The following is a 19,618-nucleotide window of genomic DNA, read 5'->3' on the forward strand; positions in this document are numbered from 1 at the left end:
ACTGTACGTTCCTGTTTAATAAGGCTGCACTCAAGTAGACAGAAGCTGATATTTACATCCTAGCACAGACTGTTTGGTTAACATGTACAAGGGGTAACACCTCTCATATCTGTGGACTTACTTCAAGTTTACTGTATTATTATCTGTATTATTATATGCAGGCATGGTTCTCTCACCTATAATTCTAGTACAGGAGGATTACCCTGGGCTACAGTCTGGGAGATGGAAAGAAACTTTGTTTCAAAACAACAAATAATTAAACTAACTAACAAATAATTAAAAACAAACAACAACAAAAAACACCTAGTCATGGACCACCCCCCTCCAGGAAGGAAAGAGAAGGCCTATAGGCGTCAGACAGCTCCTGAGTTACACCATCCACAAAACTTCTAAAGTTATAAAAGGCAATAAGCAGTAGTGAGGGCGAGAGGAGTCAAGGACCAATCAAGCTGTGTGCAATTTGTTTGGGAAGCTAGAGAGATGCAGCTTTGTGGGTCATTACTTAAGCCAAGGTAGGCCTGGAGGTGGAGCTGCCATTTGAGTTACCATATTCCTGTGAGTAGACCTTCATCTATCTGCCTGAAAGTAACCACAATAAACTCACTGGTTTAAAAGTCAGACATGAAGGGAGCTGTTCCTTTGGTCTGTTGTCGGTGCCCTATCTAGGGTGAACAGAAGTTGTTCATGTCTCCCCAGGAGACACAATGCAACCGACACCCAAACAGGACCGATAGAACTGAAGATGAGTACAGGAGAAGTGGCTTTCCTGCTGCCACAGAGTCCCACAGAGGCAGAGAAACTGAGTGCGCTGGCCTGAATGAGAATGGCCCCACAAGATCATATATTGGGTACTTGGTCCCCAGTTGATAGAACTATTTGGAAAGGATTAGAAGGAATGGCCTTGTGGGAGGACATGTGTCACTGGTGGGGGTGAGAGGGTGGAGGCTTCAACCTCATACCAACCCAGTTAGCACTCTACTTCCTGTTTGTGGATCAGGTTGTAAGCTTTCAAGCATTGCTCTTGTTCCATGCCTGTTTTCCACCATGTTTCCTGGCATAATGGTAACACTCTGGAACTTTGAGCCCCAAAATGATTTTTTTAAATAAGTTCCCTTGGTCATGGTGTTTTATCATAGCAATATAGAAAAATAACCAAGACACTAAGTAATATAATTATTCACCTCTCCCTGAGACAGAGGTAACTCAAGCAATACCGGGGCCCATGGACTGGCATGGGCACCACCACAAAGCCTTGGTTATCACCAGCTGAGGTCTCCATGAATTTCATTAAGACAATTAAAGGCAGGCAGTAAGAGGAAGTTTGGTGTAAGGAGTGTACTTGATAACAGGAAACATGATAGGACTGTTCACAGCCAAGATGAGAAAGAAGCTGACAGGCTGGAGAGATGGCTCAGTGGTTAAGAGCACAGACTGTTCTTCAGAAGCCCCAAGTTAGGATCCCAGCACCGCACTATGGGGCTCATAGTGATCTTTAATTCCTGCCTCAGGGGATCCAAAGCCTCTGGCCTCTGTGAGCACCTATATATCATATGCATATATCTACACAGACACACATATTAAAAATATAACAAAAGAAAGAAAACTGAAGCGAGGAAGGAAAGAGGGAAGGTGGAGTGGCTCAGTAAGGACTTCATTTAGTGACACTGCTGAGCCCCAAGGGGGGGGCACAATCCTTATGACATAGTGACATAGGAGGAGCTCTGACAGACCTGGACGACAGAGACTGGCATGTAAACCAGGTATGTAAAGTGCAAAAGCAATCCAGAGGGGAGGAAAAAGTCAAAGTAGACAATGGAGTCTGTGCAGGTTGCTAGATGACAAACTTGGCAAGATCTGTCGAGCAGAGTTCCTGAGGAAAAAGACGATCAGAATGGCAAAGGCTGTGCCAGTCAACTTCTGACACCTTAAGCCTCAGCACAGGTCAGGTAAGACACAAAAGATACAATGATCCCAGTGGATAAGACGAAGCTTGTCTTCGCGGTGGGCAGTTCACATCCAGAACATGCAATGTGTTCACGCAGCCTTTTGTCAAAGCCAGGTGAGACTGATGAACAGGAAAGTGCCACAGCGGAAGCCCACAGCCTGTCAGAACCCAAGTTGACTGAACTGCCAACCACAGGCTGGTCCCTCCTGGCCTTGAGCCAGGCTGAGCAGTAGAAGCTGGCCCCATAGAGACCACTGGGGTGGACAGACTCACAGCCACAGCAACAGTTGGAGCAGCATCCCAAGATTAGTCAATGGAGATATTTTGCAGAGAATAGGGAAAGGAAGGATTGCTAGGGAAGGATGGGGTAGCATCTCTCTATGTGCCACTGTACCCACCACTGATCTTGTGTACGCATAAAAGAGAACTGCTAAAACACATACATTTGAGAGTGCACAGAGGCCAGAGGTCAATGTTGAATACACCCTCAACCACTTCTCAACCTACAGAAATGAGAGTTCACTCATCAGCTAGGTTAACTAGCCAGCATGTCCCAGGAATCCTGGCTCCATCTCCCTAGCACTGGGACTACAATGGGCACTGCCACATGTAGATTTTCCATTATGCCAGGGATCTGAACTCAGGTCCCCATGCCAGCACGGCAAGCACTTAACTGACTGAGCCTCCAACATGGTTCCTAGATGAAACAATTGATGTGCATGATGAGGTTATTTTGTACTACACTAGATCTTACAAAGATTTCTTTTACTACCCTCCAAGACAAACTGGCACTTGTTTGGAGGGGACAGGTTAGGCCTTCAAAGATCCTTACTAACCTTTGTTAAAAGGCTTGACTATCTCCCTTAAATAAAGCTTCATATATATTGCTACGCTATCCCCTGTGTGCCTTACAGATTTGAACAGCATCTGGAATAACAGTAAAAAGGAGTTAAAGAGTTTAAACAAAGGCACTACGCAGGAGTAGAAGAAGGCACTCCTAGGAGCCATGATATTGGGTGACAATCCCAGTGCTAGGGCTAGGTTACTACTCTAGGAGTTAGCCAGGGAGGTTCCTGAGGCCACACAATCCACAAAGGCTACTGCTATTACTGTTGGTTACGTGCCAAAATGAGACAGTAAGTCCCTGTTACTAAAAGAAACCACATACTCTGGCAGTAGGATGTGTAGAAGTCAGGCTGGCAATGAGCTGGAAGCTCTCTCCTTGCTTGCTACCTTTCACAATGCTACACGATGTTATGCAGGCTGCAGGGACAGGACTGTCACCAGCAGTCTGACTGGTTAAAGACACTGCATAGTATACTACCTATACTCCCAGTAAAACAAGTCTGCTGAAGCAATAGTGGCATAATGGTTACAGGTGCCATTAACTGCTTGCTGACTGCATTTAAGGTCCTCTTCATAAGAGGAAAGTCATGTCTGGCATGGTAAATCACAGCAAAGACCTATGGCTTGACTCCACTGGGGAAGCAACTACTATTGTTTTACTAACAAGGTGTCTTGTGCCCACAAACTGCTTTCTAAAACATACGTGTTTACACCCATAAACTGCTATTGCAGTCTCAAGTATAAAGGGGAATTTGCCTTTTGCAGTAGGTGGTGATATGTAAAGCCTTGTTACTGGTGAATTTCCCAGGAATAAGTGACTATTCCTGTCACTAGTGGCCCAGTACTTAGCTATAAAAGAAAGAAAATAACCAGATCACGTATGTCGCCTCCTTCCGGGAACACTGAAGAGCAGGCAGGAAACAAAAAAGAGTAAGAACTAAAGGAAAGAGTGGACCATTTATAGGTAATTCATCTTGGATAGAAGATGGATGCCCACAAGACCTCTCCGTAAGGTTATAGAGCAGCAGTAACTGAGAAAGAGAACTTACTCGAGGACCAGGTAAGCTGCCTGAAAGTAATGCAGAGAGAGAGCTCTAAGAACACTACTCACACTAGGTTGAGTGTCTTGGTGATTCCACTGTCTGTGCTCATCCATGCCAATGTAAGTAATCCCTCCCCAGTCATCCTCTAAGTAACTCCAAAAATCTCACTGATACCCTAAACTAGACTTGGGTAGAACTGTTTTTTGGTTTGTTGTCACCCTGTGGAAGGTCATCCAATAACATATAACTTGTTTCAAACTTCTCTTATTACATCTATTCCCTGGAACTCAGCTGCACCGTTTCCTCTCTGCACCAGTATAAAACCAAGGCTGCTTCAGCCTTTTCAGTTCTTACAACTCTTAATCAGTCTGTCGAAATGTCGGATGTTTCAATCTCTAAGCACACAGCCGGATGTCATCAAAATTACTTGATGGCTGCATAACTGATTCTCACTCATTCAGACAGTTAAGAACAAGACATTCAAATTCCAGGTAGAACTCTTTTTAAAAAATTCCAATTTACATAGTGAATAAAAAAAATAGACAAGAGGCTGAGGATACCCAGCTCTTGAAATAGCTGTCATCTAAACCCATACTTAAAACAATATATTAAAAACTTCAAAAATATTTTAGTGGGGTTGGGGATTTAGCTCAATGGTAGAGCGCTTGCCTAGGAAGCGCAAGGCCCTGGGTTCAGTCCCCAGCTCCGGAAAAAAAGAACCAAAAAAAAAAAAAATATTTTAGCACAATTTTGATTCAACAATTTCATCCTAAGAATATTTCTATGTTCAGCTAAAACTTGGCTGTTTGAATTGATAGTATTAGATTTCACTTTTCCATCAGATGCTACTTAATAACAAAAGTTTGGACACATTTTTAGGAACTGTTTCAGCTTTAAATTGGGAAAACAACGGCATGAAGCCAGAGAGAGGAACTACAAGTGCACAAGAGGAAAGAGTTAGCTACTTCAAGTGGACCTAAAAGAAAACCCACTCAGTGGTCACATCTGCATCTTTTCATGATGCAAAACACTGTGAGAGGTACTTCCTTTAAAGTCCTGCAGCGGGGCAAGACCACATAGAACACAGTGACAGCAGGGACAGATGGGCCATGGATCTGGCCAGCTCACCCAGGCCTCATCACTGTTTTCACACATTCTGCCTTATTTGTTTACTGCTTGCTCAACTGCATCTCAGTTTGCTTTTCCTAGTGTGGGGGTTCTTATGCTACCGTGAGCCAAGCAGATCAGTCCCATCTTGTCCTTCAGGGAGGGACAGCAAGGAAAGTGATCTATATGAGCGCATTGCTATTAGGGATGGGCGGTGCCCGTGGCCTCGGCTCACAGGAGAGGGCTGCCTCCAGTCCTTCACCTGAGGCAAGAGTGGTAAGTCTGCTCTGTGAGAAGCTAGAGACTTGACATTTTAGCTTTATTGGCTATATCTCGGCTGCAAATGCTTGACCATGCCATGGAATTATACAAGCAGCAATAGAAAATATATGAGTGACCGGGCATGTCTGGGTTCTGATAAAACTTTATTTATGGGCACTAAACTATGAAGTGAATATAATTTTCATGTCACAGAATACTATTTTTGTCTTTCTTTGGGGACACAGTCTGCCCATGTGTAGGAACTTGCAGTCTTCCTACATGTTCTCCTAGGTGCCAAGATTAAGGGTATGTGCCACCAGGCCTGACCCAAAGCACTACTTTTCTTATGATATTTTTAACCACTTAATAATGTAATAAAGAACCAACATGACACATGCCTAAAATCCTGGCACTGGCATGAAATAAGCTAAAAGCAGGATGGCCAGCAGTCCGAGGCCAGTCTCGCCCACATGAAGAGTTTAAGGTCAGACTGGATTAAATGAGACTATCTTAATAGCCCTCCTACATATAAGTTGATGAGATAAAAAAAATTTTTAAATATGAAAACATTTTTACTTAACTCAAGGACCAAACAGGATAGATTCAGTTTTTCAAGTATAGTTAAGGTATTTTCTTAAGAAACCTCATTTTTATCTTATACATACTTTTTATAAATACATACATACTTCTTTGTGTACACATGTGGGTACATGCAGAGGACAGAGGTGTCTTCCTTGACCGCTCCCCACCTCGTACACTGAGGCAAGGCCTTTTACTTGAACCCAGAGAGCTCCATTCAGCTAGGCTAGCTAGCTTTCTCTGGGTATCCTATCTCCACTTAAAAGCTGGGAATAAAGCAGGCCGCCATGCACACCTGACATTTACGTGGGTACTAGAGACTCAAACTTGGGTCTTTAAATTTATAGGGCAAGCACTTTGACCAACGGAGTAATTTATCATCTATCACCAGGCTTCTTTATCTTACAAATACATATATTTCAGGTCTTATCTTTTGTTCTTTCATTCCTGACACGCAATAAACGTTTCATAGGCCAAGTCCAAGTTGTATAGAACCTCTTCTTCACTGACTCTGTTTTAATGCCCTGCACACAAAACAGAGCTGATTCATGTCTACTGCACACATTCACGAGTGTCACCTGCTAGTATTTAGAGATCAGCTTCTTAAAGAAACAGTTACATAAGTAGAATTCTTGCATGTTTGGGGGGGCACATAAAGTGACTCAATTCATTTCATCTACGTTCCAATATTAACATGCACTAGAACCTCAAGTTAAATAAGTTTTCTTTTCTCCCTACCCCAACTTCACTTTAAATAAATAACAATATTCTGCCTTTATCTTCTTATAGAACACAGAATGAAAGTTACTCCCATTTTCAAAAAAAGGCTTAAAACTGATGTTACGGATATTTAAAGGGAACTAATTATGAAGTTTTGAAAAGTCACACATTCAAAAAGATAACTAACTTCTTCCATTTTTATACTACTCAGCTAAGAGACTGAAGAAATTAGCAAAACCAAATAGTGCAGGAAATATAACATAGGTAGCGAGTGCTCTGCTAAGTGTGTAAGTGATAAGTTGATCTGAGCCATCACCACCAGTAAGCACTACTCTACAACTCAAACTTCAAGGAGTGAAACACTAAAGAACATTTTACATGATTTGTTGGTACCAGGATAACCTTAAACTATTAATTATTCACAGTAACTGAAGGTGATTTGTAACATGTAAGCCATGTGGAAATGCTGCCCCTATACTGTATTTTAAGTGAATAAAAATTTTTTCTCATAATTATAGGTTAACAAATTACCATAAGAACAATGTGTACATTTTTAACAGCGAGCAATGCTTAGTGAGTACCAGGAGCTATTAGAGAGGCTGGGACTCTGTGAAACAAGTGGACATGGTTTTCTTACCATTGATGGTCATTTGTACATTAGCAACCTTTTTATTCAAAATCATAAACCGAGCTCTGAATAGAGCTAGAGTTGAAGAGGACTAAGGAAAATATGTAACCCAAATGTCTTAGCTATGGTTTCTATTGTGATAAATCACCACGACCAAAAGCAATATGGGGGTTAAAGGATTTACTTCCTTTAACAGCTTGTAGTCTGCCAGGTGAGGAAGTCAGGGTAGAAACTCAAGGCAGGAACTGAAGCAAAGACCAAGAAGAAAAGCAGCTTCCTGGCTTGCTCCTCATGGCTCTTGAAATGTGTACTCTTTTTTGTTTGTTTGTTTGTTTGTTTGTTTGTATTTGTTCGTTCCACACACCACCTCAACCTCTGAGACAGGGTTTCTCTGTGTAGCCCTGGAACCTACAGGCTGGCCTAGAGCTCAGAGGTTCGCTTGCCTCTGCCTGCCAAGTGCTGGATTAAAGGTGTGTGCTACCATCACTCTGTTACAGCATAGGCCAACGCACACAGGAAAGACAGGGCCCACAGTGGACTGGACTCTTCCACATCAGTCATCAATCAAGACAGTTCCCCTTACACTTGCCCACAGGCAGTCTGCTACACATGTTTTCTCAACAGAGTTTCCTTTTCCCACAAAAACTCTTTAAACATGTCAAACTGACAAAACCAAAAACAAACAACAAAAACCAACCAAACCAAACCAAACCAACCCCCCCAAAAAAAGCCATAAGGATACCAAAGAACCACAGGGAGAGCACAAAGGTTCTTGAATATTGTGAGCGGATGGGTGGGATTCACTCCCCTGAGTTGCAGAAGGAATGGTCTAGTGGCTAAGTGCACACAATTTAAAAGCATTATAATGTCCTCAGTTGGCAACAGGGATCTCCCTGCTGGCTTCCACGATGCTATCTATGCCTTCTTTCACCTTTGTAAGAACCACATGATAGCCGCCCAACCACACAGTCTCAGCAGTGCACATAAAACACTGGGAAGCATTTGTGCCTGTTCCAGAATTTGCCATGACAACATACCAGAACCATATGCTTTGGGATGGAGTTCTTACCCTAAAATTTCTTCTCTCAGGTGCACTTGCCACCAGCATCATTATGGAGTATAAAGTCGCTTCCCTGGCACATGTCTCCTGGAACAATTCTGACAGAAGGAACCATTCTAATAAAACCTTTTCTCTCCTGAGTTCAGAGTATGAAACTTTTCTGCTGTCTCTAGAACTTCCTCTACAAAGAACTAACTCACCATCACCCACTATGTCAAAGAACACTATGGTGCTGACCATGGCTAAAAGTAAGCCACTACACGTATCAGCAACATCTGCAAAGATACTAATTCCTCTTTCTATTGCCTTTAATTTTTACTGGATTCTTTGCACAGAATAACTTTTAAGTAGGTACTCATTTAAAATGTCTGTTGAAAAAAATAAAGTAATAGATAAACTGGCCAACCAATTAACTTGATATGTGCTAGGAAAATGTCAGGAGCTAAAACATGAAGGTCAAATACAGCAGGGAGTCCCCTGTGTAGGAGGTGACAGGCCTCAGCTTCGCTGGTTTTACACTCTCTACATTCATCTTCTCAGCTATTCATTCTACACACAATTCAAACAACTAAACACAAGACCTTTGGAGTAGCACAGCATACTTTCCTAGAATGCCTCAGGCTCTAGGTTCAATCCTCAACAATGAACAGTAAAATGTCTAAACATCCTTTGAAACACATAATAGATACTTAACCCCCATCCAAACTACTGCATTTCCAGGAGTCTGACATGACAGGCACTCAACAAACACTTGTTGAATAGACTACAGAAGAGTTAGACAGGATATATTTAAACAATAAACATTAAAAGGTCAAAGGAGACATGTTAGTATTAGTCAGTCTAAACGCATTCATCTGGTAATACTCTAATTTGGAGATATCTTCTACAACTAAACCTTGGAAAGCATTTTCTAGAGCTGGGAAGATGGTTCAATGGATAAAGCCTGGCTGCACAAGTGTAAGGACTGGAGTTTAGATCTCCGGAACCCATGTAAAAGTCAGGAGGCATGGAGGCCACCTGTAATCCCTTCCTGCAACAGCCATCCTTCTCACTGTTGGCTCCACAACGTGAAACAGAGACAAACCAGACAAGCCAAGGCTTCCTCTTTATAAGTACAAAGTAAAATTTTCAAGTATTGAAATTAGACTCCCCTTGCAACTAGAATGTGAGGGAAATCATGTATAGACTCTGCAGTCAGAAACCCTATGAGAATCTATTATAGGAGGCACGCGTGCTTTCTATTCAAGGCAGTGGGGACACAGAAAGAGCTCAATGGTGAAAGGTGTTGTTGCCCTCCTGCCCCACCATGTTCAGCCTTCTAGCAGAAGTGAGAAAACCCTGAGATATAGATAGGAATCCAAGTGCTCAGTCAAGTGTACAGTGTATGAACTATCAAGTGTTGGATGATATGGCTTGTAGCTTCCAGTGGAATAAAACTGAGGTGCTCTGGAAACTGTTTTACACTGACAACAGCTAAAGGATAGCTCCAGGAAGGTTCTATGCACTCTTTAAAAACAGGGGGCAGGGGGCTGAAGAGATGGCTCAGGGTAAGAGCACTGACGATGCCCTCTTGTGGTGCTGGAGACAGTGATAGTGTACTCATATAAATAAGATAAATCAATAAAAAAGGCCAACAAGGAGGAGGCAGGGGCATTTATTGAGGCATCAGTGACAGAGAATACAAGTGGGGGAATTTTGCTTCCCCAAAAGGACAGAAAAGGGGAGGACAACCCTATGGGTTTTGTGAAACACTTATCAGAGTGAGGTCAGGCTTCCTACTCTGAGCAAGTTTGGGTTTAATGTACAAGACAAGCAGCCTTCTGCAAGATGGGAGGAAAGAAGGATGCAGGAACTTGGAGATGCTCAAGGCCAGTAAAGCATCCTTGTAAAGCTGTTGTGAAGTCAAGTAAAGCAAATTCATGGGTCTTTGAAAAATCCCACTCAGTCAGACAGTCATCATGAAGTATTCTCTGTGGCTCCTTAAGGATTCCCACGTTGGTTCTGGAAACACATCCATTTGAGATCAGAGTCTCTCTGGGGAAGAGCCATTCATTACTTTTTACTATGCAAGCACTGTCTGACCTTTACAACACAAGTGTCAATGCTAGGGCTGTGTTCTGAATTCTAAGCAGACACAAACTCATTGTTGGGAAGCCCCAAATGCCAAGCCAGTGCTGTTTCCACTTAACTTACAGAGTATCCAAACAAAGGAGGTTCTTCAGTGATAATAATGGCATTTCTGTGCCATCCACCTGTGCAAACACAGGTCACAACCTTCATTCGGAGCTTGTCACCCTCACATCCAACGGCACACGTTTAGGACAATCCAGTGCTGTGCTTCCACACTAAGCACAACATACACCAGTCACAGAACCCGGCGCTGTGGCTTAGCCGGATCACATTCATTTTCAACAGCAGCTCTGCTGTGTTATTTCAAGTTTCCTGCTGCTAACAGAAATACAGCTGATAAGACTATTTCTTGTGAGTGATAACGATGAAAAGTTAACTCTCAATTTCAGCTCTAACCTACTAAAACTGTTTGAATAATTGATTAGACTGTACGTCAAGGCAATCAAATTTATTTTGGGTTATGCAATCACAGAACTGATTACTTTTCAAATAAAAATCCAGAGCGCCAGATTACTTCCCAGAATAAAAAGTAACAAGTAATAGTTCATATGAATGAAAACAAGAGTGGATGTATGTGGGAAGATGCATGGGAAAAGCTTACTACAGTTTTGCTGGTTTCCCCCTGGAAGCCACAACATTAGAGTCTCCAAGCTTAAATCTATGAACAATGCTCACAAAATCCTGCAAGACTACAAAATCAAGTAATTGTGACGTGCAGCTCCAGCTCGACAATCATTCATTTGGATTAGATTGATTTTTCAAGGTAATTTTAGAGATTCAAGAAGTACCTTGGATGGAAAGCAAGGGAAAAAAATAACATATCAAAAAAAGGCAGCTTGTTTCCCACAGTTAAAGGAGATAGATTTCTCAACGATATCCCCTCATTTATCTTAAACAACAATCCTTCAAAGTAAAATACTGCTAGTCTAAACCTATCAGGTGAATGAAAAGGCACCTTTCAGTTAACTATGATTCATTTCACAATCATGATCTACTTCAAGCACACATCCTGCACAGCAAGAATGCAGTCACACTGAAGACAAAACACTAGAGATGTGACTGTCCCTAACAATTCAGTGAAGTCACCTGGACATGGGGGATGAACTTCCCCTCTTATGGGTAAGGGGATGAGCTTCTCTTCTTAAGGATATAGGAGATGGACTTCCTTCTAAAGGACATAGGAGATGGACTCACTTCTCACGGATATAGGAGATGGACTTCCTTAAGGATATAGGAGATGGACTTCCTTCTTAAGGATATAGGGATGGACTTTCCTTAAGGATACAGGAGATGGACTTTCCTTAAGGATACAGGAGATGGACTTTCCTTAAGGATATAGGAGATGGACTTTCCTTAAGGATATAGGAGATGGACTTTCCTTAAGGATATAGGAGATGGACTTCCTTCTTAAGGATATAGGAGATGGACTTCCTTAAGGATATGGAAGCTGGACTTTCCTTAAGGATATAGGAGATGGACTTTCCTTAAGGATATAGGGATGGACTTCCTTCTTAAGGATATAGGAGATGGACTTCCTTTCTTTTGCTGAAGCATGAAAACTAAGCCTCTCAATAACATTATAAGGGCAAAGGAAAAGACCCCCCCACACACACACACGGACACAGACACACAGACACAGACACAGAGACAGACAGACAGACAGACAGACACACACACACACACACACACAGACATGGGTGGGACAAAAAAGAAAGACCAGGAAGTACTGAAAGTGACTTTTAGATGAATATGCTAGAAATAATCCATACAAATGGATGCTACCTTGGGAACTGTTCTATTTTAAAGACATTGTTATTAGCTATTTGGGATTTGTTTTGAAGCCTGGAGTTTTCCATATTCTTATAGTCAAAAATTATTAACTTTTCATGCTAATCTTAGCAGCAGTCAAGAGTCTTGAGAGAAGTGATGCTTTTCCTTGAAAAGTCCTTCTTGCTTTCCCAAGTCTTGGTACCAAGTTCCCTCTAAACAAGTACTGTATTTCTCAGAGTATCTGTGGCTCTGTATTGGAACTGTTAGTTATCATGTCTCCCTGAGAAGGCTGTAACCCTCATTGGAGAAGAGTCTTCTCTCATTACTGGATCCACAATCTGACTTAGTGCCTAGAAAGTTAGTTATAGGATTCCAAAACTGCTGAGCAATGTAATCTATTCTCAGTGTGAAGTGTTCTGGGATGCTGATGTACTTCTCCCTTTAATCTCCCTTTCTTAGAAAAGGTAAACATGTCTTTAGTATCATGGGGGGTGATAGATCTGATTATTTTCATTATTTATACATAGAAAGGAGCAAAAATCATGATTACATCTTCACATACTAAAAATTTACAACTTCTCACGGCAGATCTGCAGGCCTGCCTTACCGAGTTGCAGTATCTTTAGAGTATCTCTGTAGGCTTTCAGCACCAGCTTGAAATGGCGATAGAGCGGATAGCACAAAACTCTCCGTCCAAAAGACACCAGGATTTCATGAACGTCTGTCCATGTCTGTGAAAAGTCACCTCAGTAAGTTATTCCCATAAATGCATTACACAACATAGCACACAATGAAAAAAGAACAGTCACGATTAAACCCTGTAAACCTAGATCATAGACAGAAGCAAGATTCCTGCACAGCTCAATTTACCACAGACTTCTAATTCTTTACACTGCATCAACAAATCATAAACACGACGAACACTGCAAATGTAGAAGAAACACTTTAGAATCTTGGTGGGGATAGGCATTCATCAAATAAACTCAGATTTGGATCTGATGAGGATGAGAACAGTTCCTTTCCTGGATTTATAAGCAGCTCCTAGCTGAGGTGGCTGACAAGGCTTCTGGCCACTCTTAACCTTGGAAGAGTAAGCATCTCCTCTAGTACCTGCCTCGGTGCTGGACTAAATCTCACCTCCTCACAGAAGGAAGCAATAGATGATGCATTCTCGCTTTACAACTTAAAGCATGCATTGTCTGAGCTGATGGTACAACTTTGATGTTGAACAATGTGTTCAAACACCGAAACTTAAAAGATAATACTCTTTTAGAAAATGGATACAAAACCAATTGTCACTACACTGCAGCTGGTGTGTATGGACCAGTGTCAGGGCTCCATGGATTAAGGTACTTGCACTAATGATGTAAAATGATTCAATCCCTGGCACCTACATAAAGGTGAAAGGCAAGAACTGATTCCACAGAATTGTTCTCGGACCATCACATACATGCCATGATAAGAGTCATATGAAATAATAATAATGACATAACTTTTATTTTTTTTTTCAAAAAAGAGGTTAATAGCTCTAACCATAAAATGACATAGGATGCAAGCCAATTTATTTAAGGTGCATGATCTAAGTTTCTTCAACTGTAAATTCAGCAACACTCACCTTATTGAATGACTTACTGGGGAACAGAATAAATGATAGCTAGAAGACACTCTGGTGGTTCATTATCATCTAGGTCCATTTTCCACTTTGAACTCTGAGGCCCCGCCCATCGGCCCAGCTGCAGCTCCACCCACCTTTCCCAAACACCCCAGCGTCCTCAATGTCCCTCCATACAGTATTTCCCCCACAATTCATAAAATGCTTGCCTGCCTTCACTATCCCCAGCAACTGTATTTTTAAAAAGTATAAAAAAGCTCCCAATTTAAAAACATTAAGAAGAAAATTTAAACAACAACAACAACCAAAAAAAAAAAAAAAACTACTTAAAACAAAGAACAACAGTAAAGTAACTGAACAACATTGAGCACAAAGCATACCTCAAACCAGCAGAGTGTAGGGCTCAGCTTCCTGATGGTCCACGCAGACTCCACCTTTGTTTTGGAAAAAAGGAGTGTCCCCTTCAGAAGTCATTTGAAAACAAAACAAATATATCCACTGACACTAGCCCAGGAGTTAGACTGACCCCCAAGAAAATGATGCGTCTATAAACATAGAAAATGACTGTACTGATGCAGAGACTAACAGATGCTTTTGCTCACTTTGCTCGGAACTGTGTGAAATTTAACACTTCACTGAGGAGTACCAGAAGATACAAACAAGTAAGCAGGATCATTCAAACAAAACTGAAGCAAAATGTTTGCTGTGTCTTTCTCTGCTAAGTCACTAGCTGAACTGCTGCCCTGGTACCTGAAAAACCTCGCTGAGAAACTGCCTTCAGAGGCTGCATTTGAAGTGAACAGTAGTCCAGGGGCTTGAAAAGTTGCAAGATTTCATGCTCTTAAGAAAGAATTGGTACATTTTATCAAGTGTAACACTTTCACTCATCAAGATTTGGTATGTGGGGGCTAGAGAGATGGCTCGGTGGTCAGGAATACTGGCTGCTCTTGTACAGGACCTGGCTTCCCAGCTCCCACATGGTAACTCACAACTCCAGTTCCAGGGGATCTGATGCCCTCTTCTGACTTCTCCAGGCACAAACATGGTGCACATACATACATGCAGGCAAAACCTCATATACATAAAATTTTAAATCTTTTAAAAAGATTCAATATATGAAATGAAGAGCCTTTTTTGTCTAAGTAAATATTTTATTCACTTATATTTAAAAAACAACTTGAAAACAAAGTATTTTCATATATATATTATACTCTAAATAACCCCCACATTTAGACCATATATAGACTGCAATAGTCACTTTAAAATTTTTCAGAATCATGACAAAAAAAATTGGCATCTCAAATTCTATTGCACTAAGATGCTGTGTGAAGTAAGTGGGTAAAATCACAGAGCTGATGCTGCAAATACAAAGTAAGCAGGAATGCTCACACACACGTGGACCTCCCCACACACATGCAGTGAAAAAAAACCTTAGATAGACAAGTAATCTTGTGTCTGTGGTTATTACTAACTACTGGAATTATGTAAAATCCCAATGACCTAGGTTTTTTTTTGTTTTTGTTTTTGTTTTTTGTATAATAAAAAAGAAAAAGTAAAGCATAGGCAAGGCTAAAACTGACCCAGGCAATCATCAACAGGAGGCCCACAGTCTGGGGTTTTCCCAGCATTCCTCTCTTCCCTGACTGAAAGATTGGAAGGATGGACTGAGGCACTGCTGCTTGAACCCACAGGTTTTACGCCACAGGACACAACCCATGGCTTCTTTAGCATACAACGAAGATGAAAATAGGCTCTCCACCTACAGGTATGCCTAGCTTTGACCTCTTGAGTCTCTAGCCTCAACCCAAGGTCATTCTTTTAAATAACAACAACAACAACAATAAAGATTCCAGTTTTGGAAAAAGTGGGAATTACAAGTCTTTATGAGTATACATTCTGTATGCTAAGATTCTTTCTGCAAAAGGCTTTACTCTGCATGTGATGAATGAAAGCTTTTAGAAGAAACACCAGTGAGCGTGGGAACTGGCTGTTTTCCACCCTTGGCTTATTTAATACACTTCCCTGCACTGCTATCTATCTGCCTGGAAGACCCACTGCCCAGCAAGAAGAGGCAAGACCACAGGTTAGCATTATGCTCTAGGATGATTCCCCACTACATCTACTGTGACCGCCATGGAGCACTTCTGCAGGGACAGATCCAAGATCATCTATCACAACAAGCTCTGTGCTCAACAGGGAGCTAGGGCTTAGCTACTCTAGCTAACACAGTGAGCTACACTGGCACACATGGACTTACGTTGTGCTCTCCTTCAGTCACACGTACTTCATAGCAATAGGCCAGAAGGATGTCAACTAAACTATAGTACACTTGACGGTGAGCTGTCTTGTCCAGCAGGTAAGATTTATTCACAAACTTTCGTAGCTGGTATTTTTCCTCTTCTGAAAAAGATACTAGAAGAAAACACAGTTCTGAAAATTAAATGTGCCATTCAAGGTCATAAAACCACTAGTGCAGATGATTTGCCAAAATTGGAATTCTGAATGTAGAAAGCAAAATCAGTTATTTGTCCTTACCACTGCACATAACGCACTTTCCTAAAGGAGGCATCTCAAGGGTTATTACGAGCCATGCATCTGTGAGTGTGCACATGTGTTTATATGTGTATGTGACTATTTGCACATGACTGCAGGAAGCTGGAGGTGTCATTAAAGACAATTATGCGCCACCTAACATGAATGCTGGTCAATCTGGTGGGGCTTTTGTGTTAACTTGGTACCCACTTCCCACATGACTCTAGCTTGTGTCAAGCTGACATGAATTACCAGCACACCTTCCTAAACATACTTCCCATCCTGCCTGGCAATACCCTTAGCAACACTTTTCCCGCTCCTTTCTAGTTTAATAGATTGAAGAGGATTTCCAAGATGACCCCCAATGAGGGGCACCATTCTCTATTTGAGATAGATCCTGTCACTTGATTCTGTCCAGCAGAATATGGCAAAGATGAAAGGACAGTCACTACCATGCTCACATTCCATCACTGTCGGAGCTGAGCCAGGATGTCCTAATTGGCACTGCCCCGTAGTGAGGTGGCTTGTGAAAAGGCTATGTGGCGGGTGATTCTGAGACCTCGACAATCTGAGGATTGCTCCATTTAAGAGCAGGCAAGAACGTGTAGCCAGTTTTACAGCTCCTGGGGAGTGAATTCTGTCAACAGTGACATGAGCATAGAGGAAAATGTAGCAAACAACACCCAGTTTTTAAGAGAGATGGGCACACTTGGTTAGTAAGCATGTCCAACCTTTTACCATTGCAAAATGATGCTGTTGTGTCACGATGATCATCACATCCAAGGAACTAAACAATGCAGCTACAAAAAGATCATTAAAGGGGCTCATATTTAGGTAAACTTAGGATCTGTGTTGGGCTGCACTCATAGCTCTTAGCTCACCGGCTCAGGCTGGACACATCTGAGCTACTGCAGTCTTCCCAAGTCCTGATCAGAGAACCCAGCAGAGCCAGGCCTGACCTGTGATGCAGGGAAACTGAGAACAGTGTGGGGAAAAGCTGTTCTACAGCAAGAAACTCTTAAAACTGCCACGCACATCAGGTACTTCAGTCAGTGCCACTCGGCTAAACGAAGGGTGTTATTCCCCAGTTGTGTTGGCCAACTGGATTTGCTCTGTAAATTGTCCATTGAATGGGTTCTCTCCAATTTTTCCTACTGAATAGTTTGGCTTGTCGAGTTTTTAAAACTGTTTTGTGTATTATAGATATAAATCCTTGGGCCAGCAGATAGCTCAGTGGGTGAAGACACTGGCCAGTCATGGCCATGGACAGCTGAGTTTGAACCTAAGAACTCAATAAAGGGGGAAGGAGAAAACCAACTTCACAGGGTTATTCTCTGACCTCCCCACATGAGCCATGGAATGCACATTCCCACATACAAGTAATAAATTAAATTCATAATATAAATCCTATCCAAACTCCAAATCTGACTTTGTTTAGAACACTTTTTGCCAAATATAATCCCAAACAACCCTTAAAACAATCAATCAATCAAATAAACAAACAAACAAACAAACAGAAAAAAGATTCTGGATTTACACCCTTGGTTAATTCTTTCCAACCGGAATCATAGATGAAGTCTCTTTTAAGACTGTTTTACTTGGGGCTAAAAGCACTCTTCCAGAGGACCCCAGTTTGAATCCCAGAACCCACATGATAGTTCAAAAGCATCTGTAATGCCCATCCCAGAGGATCTGATGCTCTCTTCTCACCTCTGCAGACACCAGACACACATGTGGCACACAAATATACATGTAGGCAAAACATGAATACACATTTAAAAACTAGTAACTATAAAAAAATAATAAAACCTATCTGGAAGCCAGCATTTCATGTTTCAAGACTTGATTTTATTCCAGATGAACAGTGAATCCCCGCTCTACTGAACCACCAACTCTTGTCAGACAGATTTGCTGCTTTTGTTACTAAAATTACTTCAAAGTATTTTTGCTTTTAGTCAACTGTTACAAATACAGTATTTTCCCCACTTCCATCACTAAATACTTCATGATAAAAGAGAAAAAATATTTCTTTTTATATATCAGCCACTCTACCAAATATTGACTACATATTCCAAAACAACACACTGAAGTGCTTAAATGTTAATGATTCAACAAAATGCTTTGTTTACATGAAGACAAGCAAGCATGAGACTTCAGTTTCCAAGTTTCCTTTGATGCCTAGAATTTAGACAATCTACCGTGTATCTTTCTTTCCCTTAACTTTTTATTGATTCTTTGTGAATTTTACATCATGTACTCCGATTCCATTCATCATCCCATCCCTCACCCTTACAACCTCCCCGCCAAAAGAAAAGTAGAATAATAATAAGACTAATAAAATTTTGTCATGGAAGCTGTAATGTGTCACAGTGTGTAAACACTGTATACCTTTTCATCCATACATCTTCACTGCAGTGCACCATCGGTCTGGTTTGAGGCCTCTGACTTCTGCTACACCATCAATACTGGATCCTCACGGGCACTCTTGGGTATACTGTGGTTGCCCTGTGTCATGGAGATCATGCAGCTGTGTATTTGCAGAGCCAGCCCCTTCGTGCCTGGCAGCAGATCATAGATGGGGTAGACACTGGGGTGGGCCAATTCAAAGTCCTGGAACTGGGCCTGCTTGCTAACTTTCTGACACCATACCACCAGGGCAAGCTCTTCAGCACTGCTCCAGCTGGCAAGGGTGTGTGTGTGTGTGTGTGTGTGTGTATGTGTATGTGTGTGTGTGCGTGTGTGTGTAGGTGTGTAGGTGTGTAAGTGTATAGGTGTATAGGTGTGAGGCTGGCATCAGGTATTTTCCTCCTTGTTTTCACCTTATATATTTCTTGGTGAGGGAGCCTAGAACTCACCAATTCTCACTAGTCTAGCTAGCCAGTTTACTGTGGGCTGCCCTGTCTCTGTAGGATTGTAGTGGAGTTGCCGCAAACACCCTGCATTGTACGTGGGTGCTAAGGATCCAAATTCAGTGCCTTCCACTTCCACCCCAAACACTTTACTTACTGAGCTCTCTCCAGCCCCGTCATGAAGTTGCTCTATAGTTACAGAAAGACCATGTAACATGCTTTTCTATTCAATCTAACACTAACATTATCAGTTCTCAAAACCATACAAAGCAAAATACTCCATCTATATATAGCATAATCAGACACAGTAAGTGTTAAAAACACAGTTATAAGAACAACATGACTGTAGTAGTTACTCGTTTGATACATGGTGTATCATAAAACACCGTGGCCAAAAGTAACTCAGAGAAGGAAGGGTTTATTTGGCTTATGGTTCAAAAGAGAAGAGTCAAAGGTGGGGAATGGCAGCAAGTGGGGCAAACAAGGCCACAGAACAGGAAGCCGAGACTCATATTTCAACCACAAGCACCAAACAA

The 19,618-nt window shown here is 41.7% G+C and overlaps 1 protein-coding gene across 14 annotated transcripts in view; it reads right to left on the reverse strand.

The window, feature by feature from the left end:
• Positions 1–19,618, reverse strand: part of Shq1 (SHQ1, H/ACA ribonucleoprotein assembly factor) — a 120,771-nt gene that overhangs the window by 71,078 nt on the left and 30,075 nt on the right. For all 14 annotated transcript variants that reach the window (XM_063285860.1, XM_063285858.1, XM_063285859.1 and 11 more), the window contains exons 7-9: positions 15,959–16,113; positions 14,082–14,135; positions 12,697–12,820 (exon numbers count right to left, since the gene is read on the reverse strand). In XM_063285860.1, coding sequence (XP_063141930.1) covers positions 12,697–12,820; positions 14,082–14,135; positions 15,959–16,113 — 333 coding nt within the window. The remainder of the gene's footprint in view (positions 1–12,696; positions 12,821–14,081; positions 14,136–15,958; positions 16,114–19,618) is intronic.

This window comes from Rattus norvegicus, chromosome 4, assembly GCF_036323735.1.
Source record: "Rattus norvegicus strain BN/NHsdMcwi chromosome 4, GRCr8, whole genome shotgun sequence".
Taxonomy (NCBI): domain Eukaryota; kingdom Metazoa; phylum Chordata; class Mammalia; order Rodentia; family Muridae; genus Rattus; species Rattus norvegicus.